This window comes from Gamsiella multidivaricata (genome assembly GCF_025024155.1).
Source record: "Gamsiella multidivaricata strain RSA 2152 chromosome Unknown BC939scaffold_38, whole genome shotgun sequence".
Taxonomy (NCBI): domain Eukaryota; kingdom Fungi; phylum Mortierellomycota; class Mortierellomycetes; order Mortierellales; family Mortierellaceae; genus Gamsiella; species Gamsiella multidivaricata.
The window spans coordinates 138,300-152,337 of record NW_026251746.1 but is presented as its reverse complement, the minus strand read 5'-3'; the positions used below and the strand labels follow the sequence as shown (position 1 = coordinate 152,337).

At 47.1% G+C, this 14,038-nt stretch overlaps 4 protein-coding genes across 4 annotated transcripts; 1 reads left to right on the top strand and 3 right to left on the bottom strand.

Annotated features, from left to right (window-relative positions):
- Window positions 1-372: 372 nt before the first annotated feature.
- BC939DRAFT_453630 (uncharacterized protein) lies at window positions 373-1,165 on the bottom strand. Its single transcript, XM_051555951.1, has one exon. It carries the CDS (start codon window positions 761-763, stop codon window positions 473-475), a length of 291 nt encoding a protein of 96 aa, XP_051411535.1. The 5' UTR covers window positions 764-1,165; the 3' UTR covers window positions 373-472.
- BC939DRAFT_529477 (uncharacterized protein) lies at window positions 1,166-5,115 on the bottom strand. Its single transcript, XM_051561515.1, has 11 exons — window positions 4,930-5,115; window positions 4,668-4,836; window positions 4,367-4,511; window positions 4,244-4,281; window positions 4,076-4,153; window positions 3,875-3,973; window positions 3,132-3,738; window positions 2,687-3,039; window positions 2,163-2,613; window positions 1,938-2,011; window positions 1,166-1,849 (listed from the first exon to the last, which is right to left on the bottom strand). Exons 1-11 carry the CDS (start codon window positions 5,032-5,034, stop codon window positions 1,212-1,214), a joined length of 2,757 nt encoding a protein of 918 aa, XP_051411534.1. The 5' UTR covers window positions 5,035-5,115; the 3' UTR covers window positions 1,166-1,211.
- Window positions 5,116-6,073: 958 nt separating this feature from the next.
- Window positions 6,074-10,858, top strand: BC939DRAFT_453610 (kinase-like domain-containing protein). The gene is made up of 17 exons (XM_051555950.1): window positions 6,074-6,646; window positions 6,748-6,822; window positions 6,903-7,004; window positions 7,106-7,249; window positions 7,336-7,456; window positions 7,558-7,644; window positions 7,738-7,818; window positions 7,905-8,138; window positions 8,243-8,335; window positions 8,428-8,613; window positions 8,709-8,848; window positions 8,933-9,125; window positions 9,208-9,316; window positions 9,406-9,783; window positions 9,885-9,959; window positions 10,103-10,362; window positions 10,571-10,858. The coding sequence occupies exons 1-17, from the start codon at window positions 6,546-6,548 to the stop codon at window positions 10,709-10,711; spliced, it is 2,520 nt and encodes an 839-aa protein (XP_051411533.1). The 5' UTR covers window positions 6,074-6,545; the 3' UTR covers window positions 10,712-10,858.
- Window positions 10,859-11,111: 253 nt separating this feature from the next.
- Window positions 11,112-11,892, bottom strand: BC939DRAFT_529475 (uncharacterized protein; the record flags this gene model as incomplete). Its single annotated transcript, XM_051561514.1, has 2 exons — window positions 11,112-11,148; window positions 11,414-11,892. The coding sequence occupies 2 exons, from the start codon at window positions 11,890-11,892 to the stop codon at window positions 11,112-11,114; spliced, it is 516 nt and encodes a 171-aa protein (XP_051411532.1).
- Between the last annotated feature and the right edge of the window lie 2,146 nt (window positions 11,893-14,038).

The following is a 14,038-nucleotide window of genomic DNA, read 5'->3' as shown; positions in this document are numbered from 1 at the left end:
GTTAGCTAGCTATTACTTAGTAAGCTAGTGGCAAATGCTGCCTCCCCTCGCTCAATGCGGATAGCCCAAGGTAAGGCACAATTGGCCAAAATATCAATGTAGCATTGAGCTAGTATCTTCTTCCTCGATCTGCTGGAGAAGCGAGGAAGCAATGCTGGGCCATTGTGTGTCCGCTGCCCTTTTTCCATGTGTACGTTTCATGGATCGGGTCATTCTCTCCTGCGCTACAGTAATGCCACCGAAAGTAGACCAAAGGAAATAACGGGGGGTTCCATTCCTGGATGGTGGGGCCTCTGAAGTGCTCCATCTCTCCGAGTTATCATACCCTACTTTGACCATTATTTTTTTTTTTTTTTTTTTTTTGCTGCAGTTGTTCCAGCTCCCTGCATAGAACTGACCCATTGCTCATGACGACGGCGGTAATTTTTATAGGGGATCAATGGGTACAAAGGACAAAGGGGGCGGGGAGAGGTCATCCACTCCAATGTTGTGTCTTGTACGTTTGCGAGGCAAAGTCCGAGAGTTTTCTTGCAGATAGGAAATGAGAGATGCTGCCACTACATCTACACATGCATTTCCAGTATCCTTCTTTTCCTTTCTTTTCCTTTCCTTTCCTTGAGCTGCAATTCCTGTTACTGCTGCAGGACCATTCGCCTAACACTTTGACAATCTCGTGGCAAATATATAAGAAATATAACGCAGGTAATTGACAGTGTACAAGGGATATTGTAGGTATAGATAGAAGCGAGAGTTTGGAAGTCATTGAGTGTAGCCTTGATAGTCAAGTCGAGCGCATGCATCTGCAGCGCGCGAGTGCGTGTGCCTGGGTATTAAAGTTGAGGGTGATGGTGGCGGAGGACAGGTCGCGGGGGAACGAAAGTAGGAGCCAGGGCTGACACCTGGTTGTTGCTCTGTTGAACACTCTCACATTCGCACCTTTTGAGAGCAGAAGTCGCTTACGCAGCAGTCAATTGATAGGGGATATGAGCGAAAAGCAAAGTGCAAAGAGGAAAGGCGCTCGGTAGTAGAAGCGGATGCAAAGTGAATGATGGAGCGAAGAAGGAATGCAATGGAAACACCTTTGTTGACTATGGAAAGAGAGCAATTGAGGGAGAAAACAGTTTGTCGTGTGTGTCCAGTACCTTTTTTTTGCGTACATTTTTACATTGGTCTAAGTTTCTTTATGATTGCATGATACAAAAAAACCAAAACTATTGTGATGTACGATCCGCTGCTGACGGTGCTTGATGACCAACAGTAAACAGGGGCATGAGATGGAACGTCTTTGTCGCATGCTTGAAAATAATCCGGCGAAGAAGCGAAATTTCTGAATTGTTGGCCTTCTTTTGTTGTTGCTGTTGCTGTGCATGCTGCTGTTGATGTTGCTGCTGCACTACATCAGCGTTGCGGACGAGCAGGATATAGTAGCATTGTTCAAGAATGAGGCCCACATCCTTTGACTCGACGAGTGGAAAGAGAACGGTGGCCTGATTGATCGGGTCAGGTATAAGTCCCGTCTTTGATGGGACGCCAGAGCGGATATTTGATGGACATCGGAAATATATACATAAAAAGAAGTCGTGTTGTGAGCTGCAATTGTACTCTGCACATGCGTTTCCCGCCGATCTGATACTACAAACACAAGTCTCGCAATTAGGGTCAAGAAAAAAAGATGATGAGCTGACACGAACGCTTACCTGCTCAGCGAGCTGGGCCAGCCAGATCGCTTCATCGAGCTCCTTTGGATACGATTTCGGGGAGGAGTTCTTGCAGGTGTTCCAGTGCGCGATCGAGCAGCGCAGCATACCTTGGATTACCGGCAAGCAAATCGACACCACAGACCAATGCGCTGATTTATAGGGGAAAAAAAAATGAATATTAAGCAAGTTGCCAAGCTCTCCTGAAAAAGACATGGTTAGCCTTGCACCGTCCCGTACCTTTGTTCATAGCTGAGACCATGATCCGTCTATATACCGGGTTCTCTGCCGTGAGTCGCAATAGTATTTTGTCCCTATTATATAGAAATAAAGGGCGCCATTTTATCAAAGGTACGCGGGTTAGATCAGGGGTAAATGCCTAGTCTCGCGTCCCATGACTATGACGCGATCCTCATTAAGGCCACCTTTTAGACCAGATAAGCGTTCTTGAATTTGTAGTCTTACCTCTGCTGAGCAGCATGCTTCATGGCCGCAGCTGTAGCGCTAATCATCACTGTATCGACCTGCATCGCGATATGCAACATCAGACGCCGGAGTAGCTGCTCATACACATCGGAATCATGTCCCTCCATACATCTTGCAACCAGATCAACAATCTCGAATTCTCTGACAGCTTGACCACGATCATGCCTCTGGGGTATCTCTCGTTCCTTAAGTGATCTCCCCCGGATGGCATTCTTGCTTTCAGAGAAGCCAAACGACCCTTGCGCATCCGTTGTCGCGTAATGGATCGGCTCTCGCTCGCGGTTGATGTCGAGTAACGATGTACTCAGGGTTTTCGACCGCACAGCGCCATCTTCCTTGATGTCGCCTTTGATCCAACGCCCATCCAGATATGCTACAACGGTGTCGATTGCGAACGCCAGTAGCTCTGGTGTCTTGGTATACAATGCAACTGTGAATGACAAAAAAAAAGTTAGTATTAGCGCCAAATGAGAAGACATTGACTGAAAATGTCTCCAACGTACCCCGTTGCTTTAATTGTTCTTTGTTTTCCTCCACATCTTTCGACTCGATCCAAGAAAATAACCGATCAAGAAGATTGACAAGGATCAACAGCTGATTCTCAAACGCTCTTTGGTTGCTCCCGTCCCTTATCCTGACAAGCGCGTTGAGCACGGATTCCTCGTCCCACAACTGTAGACCCTGGTCTGCAAGAGGTCCGCAATGCAGCATGTATATAATGTCATGATAGCGTCCGGCCCAATTTCTGTTTGCTCCACCATCCCTGTTTGTAGCGTCCAGATCCTTGTTCATGAGCCTTGTTCTCTGTTCCTGCTGCTTTTTTATGAGTGTTGAGACGATACGTTGGACAGCTAAACTGTTACAGTGCGAATGAGGGATACGAAGGTCAATCGGAGCAATTGAACGGCAGGTCAAGTCTACTGCAAGCGTCAAACATTCAACGCGTACCTTTCAATCTCCTCTCTTCTTCCTTCGGCTGCTCTCCACAGCCTTTTCACGAACTGTCCTTTCCTGGCGAGCTCGGGCTTGTAGTCCAATGCCCAAGCCAACCAGCCTGTTGCATGTTCAATTGGAAAGGGATAACCTTCCCCTCCCTCCAGAATCAGAGTCGCAAGGACGTGCGCGACTACTGGAGGCTCGGCCACGGCAAAGTATGACTCAAGCCGGAGGAACAGTCGATTTGACTGCTCAGCATCTGCCTGACACGCAAGCCGTGCCAGTTCTAGCAGGTATTGTAGTGAGGGGACGTTCAATGGCTCCTGAAGGGCCTGCAGAGATTCGATCAGTGATGCGAGCTCAGGAAAGTCGTGCCAATGAGACTTTGTCTTTTCAACAAGGATGAAGTTGATGGTGGAGTTTTGTAGCTCGGTGATCTGCTCCATAGTGATGGGAATGTTGATCAGTGCAAGAACGTTTAGGTCAAAGCGAAGTACGAAGTGTTCAAAGGAGTACTCTCGGCCAATTTGGATTCCGATTCCATAATGGATTTCCCCTGGTTTCTGAAACCCATACACAAAGACCAAGATTGTGCTGCTGAACAGGTTCCCTTCAACATCTGTTGTGGACTTTATTAGTGCGGTTTTTGCGCTACAGGAATGCTGTCCGCGGCACTGGTGATCGCTGCAAGCGATAGATATGACCTGCCCATTAGGAGCGAGTGTACTCATACATGTCAGCAAAGGGATCTTCACTGGCGACCCTGTGCCAGGTGTACTCAATTTCGATGGCAACCTTCTCGGCAGCGTCGAGACTGGTGAGCTCCGACAAAATGTAAAGAGCGGCATCGATTCCTATGAGAGTTGCCATTGGATTGAAGCGCCATTGATGTTAGATGTGAGGTGGTATATTATCACATACGCAAGCATTGGCACGGCGAGGTTTCTGTTACGGACCAGCAGAGACGCCTGACGAGGTCACAAATTTGCCATCCTGGACCCAGCGGGCCCTCTTGATCCAGGCGACATTGGGACCTGAAATCGAGATTGAGAAAAATGTTAAAATAATGCTCCCACGCCCGTATCCTATTGCACAAAGCAAAATAAAGCAAAGGTGGACCATACCCTCACAGGCAGCCCATTCGAACACAGACTTGTTGGTACTATGGTAAAAGAAAATGAAATCTTTTAGAAGCTCATTCACGGTATGTTCGCTGAGACGCTGTGGAGCAATAGTGTTTGACTTACGTCGCGTTATATCCATCGATGAGTCCAGTTTTGGCCAAGATCCCAGCGCCAGTACAGACAGTCATGCACCATGTAGAGGCCTCAATGCGAGGCTTGATCAAGCTCATGAATCCCTCGTTTCTGCACAAAGCACGCGTTCCAATTCCTGGGTCGATATATTAAACGGGCAAAAATAAAGAGAGAGAAAGAGAGAGAGAGAGAGAGAGAGAGACGTAAGGTACAGTTTTTTTTTTTTTTTTTTTTTTTTTTTTGATGATGGCCTTGCCGCATCGACTGTAACGTTGTCGTGTCCTGTTCTTACCCCCGGGTATGAAGAAGAGATCAATCTTAGGGGCGTTCTCCAGGGTATAGTGAGGAGTGATCTCCACCTGCTGCGAGGTGCGGGCGGGCTTCATGGTAAGTCCAATGAAGTTGATCTCAATGTCTAGGGTATTCAGCTCTTCACCAAAGATACGCATAGGACCCATGATCTACAGCTCAGGAAAAAAAAAGAGTAGACGTTAGCTTTTAATCCGCTTTGCAAAAATAAACTTTGCTGTACACACGGAGTGAAGCCCGCTTACATCAAGTAGATCCGCACCGTCAAAGACAAGGGCACCGAGTTTCAGCTTGCCAGAACCCTCGGGAATCTTGGGGAGTGGACCATGGAGAGCAACGTTGGGAGACATGACTGTTTTTTTTTCGTTTGTCGAATACTTGGATGTGGAAGTTGTGATAAGCAATGGAAAGAAGTGGAGGAATGAAAGAAGAGCCAGTGAATCAGTGTTTTTATACGCGCGACACAGCCCTGGGAATTGAGTTGCTCAGTGCTCAATTGATCAAGATTCTTTGTGTTTGTGTTCGGCGCTTTGCGACGACTGTTTACAACAAACGCACCTTTGCCTGCAGCCATCCTTGTAACCATTTGTCCGTGGCAGTGGTCAAGATGGCGCTCGTCCCGGCGTTGACTTCCTATCGAAAGCTATTTTTTTTTTGAGCGCGTCAGTTCGTAGTGCTCATAGTACCCACCTAGTAATGAACAAATGCAGAAATGCAGGAAACACTCCATTCTACCTGCACACGCGATCGATCGGTATATCGATGCGTCGCGTACTGTGATCGGAAATGCGTCCAGCGGCCGCTTCGCTTCGCAACTCACCTTTGGCGTTACCTGGTCAGTCAACGAATCATTCAAATTATTCAGCACATCTAACCCTCAAAGGAGGAGACTCAATGCGATGCTGCTGATGTTTCTGGTCTTGCCGAAGACTTGCCTTTGGAGACGGGACCGCACTTTGTTCCGAGAAGAATGCGTTTCTATGATAAGTCCCGGCACCGCCGGCATCAATTTTATTACATTTTCTTCATCCAACATCGCTTCCTATCCCTGCCTGTGGATGGTCTACGTGCGCTGCCTTTTTGTCTTTGGTCTTACTTTGATGTGCCGCCATCAGATAACTCGAGTATCCTACACGTTTGACATACTTTGATAAAGGACGGATGCCGTTAGTACTCACTGTTATCAAATGGTTTCAGTGCTGAAGTCTGGGTATAGAATGTCCGATTCCTGGCATTTGCCGCCAATTTTGGCCAGTAGTGTCATTTTGGGCCATGCCGACTTCCAAGGCACTCGACATTCTCACGGAACGCTAAAAATACGCTGCACGCGATCACTGGCATAGTAAACTAAGGGAGTAGATTGCGTTCGAAGAAGAACTGCGCATTACCCAGCATATCTTTCTATTAATGTCATTAATGTCAAAAGATTCCAAAGTGATCACTGGTCTCTGTTTCTTCAAGTGAATGAGCGGAATTTTGTCAGCCCACAATCGATATTTTGTAGCAGCAAGTTTGAAATAGATGCTTTTTTATGTCTGAGTGAGTCACTAAGAGTCTTTGACAATAGTCTATGTGAAGACAATTTGCAAAGTATTTGGTGCATGTCAAAGAGTAATACACCTTCAGAAATGCTTGTCTTGCTTTAGCTTGCATGGCCTAGACTCCAGGGACCCATGAGCGGGGTTCTGGACGCGTTCACCTTAATCGCGTACTACGTGTTTCAGTACTTGTCGCGTCTTTGTCATGGAAGTCACGGGGCTATGTTCCTGCACCAATGAAGAACAAAAGAGGGTCAGCTTTGCCATTGTGATGCTAACACGATCAGACAAAGGAAAGACCAGTACTCACAAGGACCGACAGCATGAATGTACAACGGGAAGTCAGCGGCGAAAAGTTTAAGAACATGAAGGATTACTCCTATTGCCTGACAGGGAAGCTGGACCTGAATCTCAGTGTGCGAATGCAAGTTGCTTGGCAGAAGTCTGTTTTCCGAAAGGGGGTGCTCGCAGCGCCCAAGAGCCGGCATCTAAACTAGATATCGTCATTCTTATCGCCTGCAATAGAAACTCACTGGAATGGAAACCAAAGCGACCCCACCTGGATGCCAGCACGGTGCCGTACTCTGCAGAGAAGAGGAGGTACGCTCCAGCGACAGAGGCTGACAATGCTTTGTGACTGAACCTTATGCTCATTACTACGTTCCGCCCTGGTTCGCTAGTCCATATCCCGACCTTTACCTGACATGCCAGGTGTTTGCAGGGGATCAAGCGCTGACAGTCGTCCTCAAGACCTCGTATAAGCCCATGACCACCAAGTTCACGTACGTGCTGGGTCTGTTCAGGCCGTTTAATAACTGTATCGAAGTATGTATATGGGTCTTTTCAGCAACGATAACTCATTGCTTTGCTGCACATATGTTAGCTGGAACGAATGGATTGCCCTGCCCATCAAGTATAGGGACCTGCCTCTCAACGCTCAACTCGCCTTCACTGTTTGGGATGCAGCCTCACCTCGGAAAGTGGTGGCTATCGGAGGTTCGACTCTTAGGCTGTTTGGGCCTTTTAAGTAAGGTTTCAATGCTACTTACTGCTCTATTGACTGACCATGATGGCACTTATGCGGAAGTTAATTGAGGAAGTACTATCCCGTAGTATTATCCTGACCGGACCACAGAAGTTGCGCATGTGGCCAGATTGTGAGGCCGATGGGAGTGAACATACAAAAACGCCATCCGACACTGGCGAAAGGGATGAGATGGACCGGTTCGAGAAGGTTAGAGGCGCCGTCGTATTCATGAACTTATACATTTGACCCACGGTTGCGAGCACGTTGCTGACACGAAGTACGTTTTGTTGCCCTCGTTGTTATTGTAGCTGCTGAAGAAACTGGACCGTGGAGATATCCCGAGGACCGAATGGCTCGATAATCAGGCCTACCGCCAAATTGAACAAATCCACAAGGTATTCTACATGCGGATCAAACTGTAATCTCAAACCTCTAATCCAGGAACCCAGGATTGTTAACTAATGGCCCGTTTCTTTGTCCGAGAGTAGAAACTTGTAGCGCAATCAGACAAGATGCTTCTGAACATCGATCTATTACGATTCGACTTTCCGGTCATATTCAATGAACATGTAAGACGAGCACAACTCTCTTTCAGACGAGTGGGGACTGCATCAAGATACAGTAATGGCTCAAGCATTTCTATTGAATTCCATAGGAATACGAAGCAAAAACGCAATTTTCATCAAGCAGCTTTGGAGGATCTGCAGTCAACTCCATCCCATCCTTCCCTGGAAGCAGCACTGGCAATTCTATATTCACTGTTGAAGATCCAGAAATGTCCCGAGAGAATCCTGTTGAGGCCAAACACAGGAGACTGGTTAGAAGTCATCGGAACGGTCCTTTGGACAGAGAACTCAAGCCAAACCCCAAGATCCGCGATGAACTTGCTGTATGGATGCATACTGCTTTATACGTCCGTGCATATCGACTCGATAGAGAGTACAACAGGCAACTCATAATGTTTCAAATTTTACAACGGCATTGTTCCTGCAGCAAATTCTCAGATACCCACCATCGCATTCTTTGACGGCAGAGGAAAAAGACTTGTTGTGGAAGTTCAGGTTCTACCTGACTCGAGACAAACGAGTAAGTCCCGGTACATACAAGTTAAAGAATCCAAGGAATTATAACTCAGCCATTCATTCTGATATTCAATTCAACTCTTTGTGCCTCCACAGGCCTTGACGAAGTTTCTCAAATCTGTCGTATGGAGCGACCCTGCAGAAGCCAAGCAGGCGGTAGATCTATTGCCAGCATGGGTAGACGTTGACGTGGATGATGCATTGGAGTTGCTAGGGTCATCGTTCGAAAACCGGGAAGTGAGATCTTATGCTGTTACGCAATTGCGGAGCGCCAATGACGATGTAAGGCCCTGTATTTGTGCTGCCAAACGTTCGTTCAACTTATGATGGAAGCTATGAATGACAATGGATGTTCTTTTGTTCCCTGAACGAAATAGGATTTGCTGTTGTTCCTGCTTCAGCTTGTGCAAGGTCTAAAGTTCGAGCACATCGACAACAACTTTGGAGAGTCGAATCTCGTCGCGTTCTTGATTGAGCGGGCTGTCAAGAACCCTATCCTTGGCAATTATTTTCACTGGTGATGAATGTGAAGTGCTGTATAATGAGTGTCTATAGCATGCTGCGTAGGCAAACCAATTAACGATCGCTTTTTAATATCTAGGTATTTAATGATTGAGTGCGAGGATGTGGCTGTCAGCAAGATGTACGGAAAAGTTTCATATCAATACATGTCGGCGATGACGGCTTCTGGCATTCAACGGAGAGAAAGCCTCAGAAGACAGGGCGAGCTGATTGAGACGTTAGCCAACCTGTCCAAGAGCATCAAGCAAATGCGAGAGTCCCGGCCAAAGAAGGTAGGACTGCAGAAACCATTGTGGGGCAATGAATTCCTTGTTGTTTGACTATTGTTTCTAATTCGAAACTACTATACCAAAGATTGAGAAACTACGTGAATTTATTTCGGATCCAAAGAATGGACTGATCTCGTTCAAGCCATTGGCGCTGCCTCTCGATCCGAGGATAGAGGTTACCGGTATCATCCCAGGTGAGTGAATCCAAAGTTGCACGAATGCTGTCATGAACAGTAATGTCGACAAAAATTAGTTTTAACAAGCTTTCCGCCAAACTCTATAGAGCAAACGGGTATCTTTAAGAGCAGTCTGCTGCCCTTACATCTCACATTTTCATGCGCCGACGGAAGTCATTACCAGGCGATTTTCAAGTCGGGCGACGATTTGAGGCAGGATCAACTCGTTATTCAACTCATCACCCTCATGGACGACCTTCTTCGAAAAGAGAATTTGGATCTCAAGCTAATGCCTTACAAGGTCTTGGCGACAGGAGCGGATCATGGCATGGTGCAGTTTGTCGCTTCTCAGTCCTTAGCAAATGTGTTGAACGAGAATAACGGCAGCCTGCTCATGTTCTGGCGAAAGTATCATCTGGACGAACGGAGTGTGGACACATTCGGAGTGAGACCCGAAGTCATGGATGCCTATGTCAAGAGCTGTGGTAATGTTACAATGCAGCAGCAGATTGTGTGCGACGGTATAGTGGCATTTCCGGCTTGCTCACACTATGTGTTTAAATATGATTTTATGCATCGACTGCAGCTGGATACTGTGTGATTATGTATCTTCTTGGTGTTGGAGACCGGCACTTGGACAACCTACTTTTGTCTCCAAATGGTATGTCGACATTGCCACGACATGAGAAAAAAAAATCACGTCCTTGATCATAAAACAACGTATGGAGCTCTTCAGTATGGAAAATGCAGCCGAGGCTGATACTGTTTCCAATGCTTCTCTTACATGCTCTGTCGGGCTATTAGGGAACATCTTTCATGTCGACTTTGGGTTCATTCTCGGCCGGGATCCGAAGCCGTTCCCTGCGCCTATGAAGATCACCAAAGAAATGGTCGAGGCTATGGGTGGCTTTAACTCTGTGCACTACCAGAGTTTCAAATCCTATTGCTTCACGGCGTACAATATTTTGAGGAAATCTGCCAACCTGATCCTGAACCTGTTTGGACTGATGGTAGATGCTAACATTCCCGACATCAAGGCGGAGCCCGACAAAGCTGTTTGGAAGGTAATTGAGTAGTATGGATGGATGGTACTTACATAAGCTACTCGTGTCCGTAGAAAAGAAGTTGAAGCGACACGAAAACACATGGAAAAAGGCTGATCCTCCCTGTTTTGTCTTCTGTGCCCGCTCTTTGGGGTACAACAGTAAGAAGCCTTATCATAAAACAATGGACCTAATGTTTGCTCTCCTCTTCTCTCCCTCATTTTAATAGGTGGAAGAGCGATTCCAGCTAGACTTGACGGATGACGAGGCGATCAAGTTCTTCCAAAACTTGATCAGCGAGAGTGTCAGCGCCCTCATTCCGCAGATTGCAGAGACCATCCATGGCTGGGCCCAACATTGGCGAAAATAAACAGGACCACATCAATACGAAGAGTTTTCAATTAAAATATTAGCATTCAAATTTTATTTCCGGCCCTTTACATTGCAGATTGATCCGTGCTTTACCATAACCTTATTTGAAACCTGTGCGACACACAGACTGTGCGCGAACGTGGAATGTGCCACTGCAACACAAACACAGCCGCTTGCAGCTCAATTTTATTCGAGGCATGCATCTATTGTTACTGTAGCTTTATTTGCTTTATTTTTGCACATAACAACCGATGCCATGGCAAGGCGGCGGGAGTTGAGACAAAGTAAAGGGAGCCGAAAATGAAAGACAATGTCTCTAATCTGAAGAGAAATTGAGGCTGGCGAGGGGAATCTATGTTGTTGTATAATAGGATGACTCTAAGTTGGTGGTACAATGTCTAATAGCCCAAATGAATGGAAGGGGATGCGTCTGATCTACAATGGTGAGATGAACAGTAACAACGAAAAGCAGTATACAAGCAAGAAAAGTAAAAAAAAAAAAGTAAGAAAAGTAAGATAAGAAAAGCAAGAAAGGCATCAAAGCATCAAGGCAAATGAAGGATAAACAAAAAAAAAAAAAAAAAAAAAAAAAAAAAAGAGCAAAGTGAACGAAGAAATCAAAGGAGAGGCATGCTGAGAGTATCAGCAGATCCCTCCCTTTCTTTGCAGCTTCGTTCTTTTCCATGGCTCTCGCCCTTACACCATAACTGGTGGCCAGGGCGCACGCTTGGGCTCGTACGCGATCCAGCCCTCGGGTTTAGGAACGGTGGTATCGAGACGGAACGCATCCTCGGTGCCATCATTGTGCTGCTTCTGACAGTGCTCTCGGGTCGAGTCGCGGCGTGCAGAGCTCGCTTGGCAGTAGTTGCAAATGTATGGCTTGTAGTCCGGATAGTGCGTGTCGCGGTGCCGCTTGACAGGATCAGATCGAGCGCTATGGTAATCGCAGGTCGGGAAGTTGCAGAAGTAATGGTAGGTGATCGGCTGGCCATTGTGCATCGCAGGCCCTGCGGACCCGTCCAAGCTGTTAAGCGAGAGCGAGGACGAGCTCGAGCCGGAGTGATTCGACTCTGAATCTGAATCTTCGAACGGACTCATGCCATCGTGACTCTGGTAGTTAAGCATGTCCGTCCCATTGTTCATTGAGGCCAAGATCGATGCTGGAGTGAGGTGTGCCATTTTCTTTCTTCTTGTTTGTGATGTTCAGGATGTGTGTGGTGAAAGATCGAACTGATCGGACGGATTGTTTTTATAGCTGATTCTTTTTTAAAAGGTTTCGATGCTTGGGGCCTTGGCGGGGGATCGCGATTGTGCTGTGTTGTGTTTTGGATACGCAGTTGATAGTACTGAAATTGGCGAGCAATGTGGAGATAGCAAGAGCGAATTTTGAATCGGATGCTGTTGTGTGAGTAATGAGTCTGTTATCTGTAGTAGCTGGCAAGGCGTTTATTCTGCTGATAATTCTGGTTGATGGCCTCAAGGACCTTTCCTTTATATATTTCTTGTAAACGCGATCGGTGTTGTACAAAAGAATGTCTTTGCAATCCCTGAAAGGAAGGATCGTCTTATTGTTAGTTGGGTAATGGTTTCCGAGAGCTTGGGCGAAATGGTGGAGCGAAGAAGAGAGGAGGGGGGGGGGGGGGGGGGAGAAGGTGTCAAAGGCAAAAGAAAAAATAAAAAGGTAGCTGTTGGATAACAATGATATGGGCAATTATTGTTATAATTAGAGTACTGAGTACTGGGTATTGAAATATAATGATCAGGATGTGTAGGCGGCAGAAAAATAAATAAAGAAAAAGGTGTGGATCATTGAAATCATTAGAAAAGGACCCCGAAGGAGACAACACCGTGGAGCCAAAAAAAGGCAGCGAAGGACATACGAAGGGCCTGAAGAAAGGCACAAGGACGGGAACTAAAGGGACACTGGATCCGATCAAGATGGAACTGCTGTAAGAGGAGGGAGGAGCCACGAAGGGACACCTTTCTTTCTTTTCTCTTCTTTCGCTTTAGACATCGAGGGGAGCTGCAGCAAGGGAATGCAATTCAAGGATCCAAGAACATGTATAAAATGTATAAAAAAGGGAGACGGAGTGAGGATGAAGGGGAGCCGGAGCCGGCACGGCCAAGTTTGATGGGAAACAGGAATGTTTTCGGAGGTCGCACAGAGTTACACAACAGCAGCAGCAGCCAGCAGTATTGAGGGAAGATCGAAGGAGTAGTGGAATGAGGAGGACCGACGGCTCTCCGGCGTCCGGGCCCCGACCGGAGGAACTAGCTGTCACTGTCCCCTTCGTCCTTCTGGTAGCTCTGTCTACATTCCATAGACGTCCCATAAAGCGCGTATTGACGCGATATAGACACGCTTAATGCTGTTCTATGTGTCTAGTCTGCTACTGCTGACACTGTACACATACAGTCTCTCTGGCACTCTTAACAATCTCGTTGCCCCTAACCATTCCTAGCAGCAACATTCCATGGGTGTGTTTGCATCTGTGTTTGTCGTGTTGCACTCGGTCTACGTAGAGAGTCTGCGGACGGTTAATGTCTGTGTTTACTCATGCATTCCTAGTGTCGGCACGAGCCAGACCCGCTTACGTGACAGAGACAGCTTCAGCTGCAACAACAACGACAACAACAAAAAGCACATGCGTGCATGCTAATGGAGTGACGCAAGGGAGCTGGAAAGGAGAGTGATGATATTCAGGGAGAGCGAGGGGCGATAGAGCATCGTAAAAGGATCGGGCAGCACAAAATAGGCGGCAAAGCAGGACAAGACAGTTGCGTGAAAGAGGAATGAATGGATAGAAATAAGGGGGGACTAGACGAAGGCGGCAAAAGGAACGAGCTATTGGAGAAGGACTGAAGGGGAGACGCCCGGGCTGGAGGGTGCAGAAGACCCCGCCGGCATGTAACAAAGCAATGGGTGCATTCCAAAAGTGTGGATACAACAGTCTATACTCCTCTGCTTGGAAACGCATCCGGAAATACAGTTCCGTGCAAGCGCAGAAGAGAACGAACGAGTGGAGCTGTGGATGTCTCTGGAGTGGAGAGATAGACAGACATAGTCCTCGCGACGGAAGCGGCCATCCACTGTGTTCATCGGCGCAGTTTCAGATCGGGCAGCCCCCTCCATCCGCTTTCAGTCGCAGAATCGGAAACAGGTGGCATGGTGGCAATCTGAGGATGCCTTATTTTAGGACCCATGCGAGTGTGTCTAAACGTAGTCGCCTGCGTGCATGCCACGCACAAACACACCGCAAACAAACAACCTCAACAATCAGATGGGTCAGGACAAGGATGCATGCATGTAGCGTATATTTACATG

Bases quoted from the DNA above. Each gene is read 5' to 3' on its own strand.
- BC939DRAFT_453630 (XM_051555951.1), bottom strand. From the start codon at position 763: ATGACTTCCAAACTCTCGCTTCTATCTATACCTACAATATCCCTTGTA.
- BC939DRAFT_529477 (XM_051561515.1), bottom strand. From the start codon at position 5,034: ATGTCTCCCAACGTTGCTCTCCATGGTCCACTCCCCAAGATTCCCGAG. The intron at 4,282-4,366 runs GTAAGTCAAACA...CTTTTACCATAG, and splicing joins ATCGATGGATATAACGCGAC to TACCAACAAGTCTGTGTTCG. The intron at 1,850-1,937 runs GTACGGGACGGT...CCTATAAATCAG, and splicing joins GGTCTCAGCTATGAACAAAG to CGCATTGGTCTGTGGTGTCG.
- BC939DRAFT_453610 (XM_051555950.1), top strand. From the start codon at position 6,546: ATGAATGTACAACGGGAAGTCAGCGGCGAAAAGTTTAAGAACATGAAG. The intron at 7,250-7,335 runs GTAAGGTTTCAA...ACTATCCCGTAG, and splicing joins AGGCTGTTTGGGCCTTTTAA to TATTATCCTGACCGGACCAC. The intron at 7,457-7,557 runs GTTAGAGGCGCC...TTGTTATTGTAG, and splicing joins AGATGGACCGGTTCGAGAAG to CTGCTGAAGAAACTGGACCG.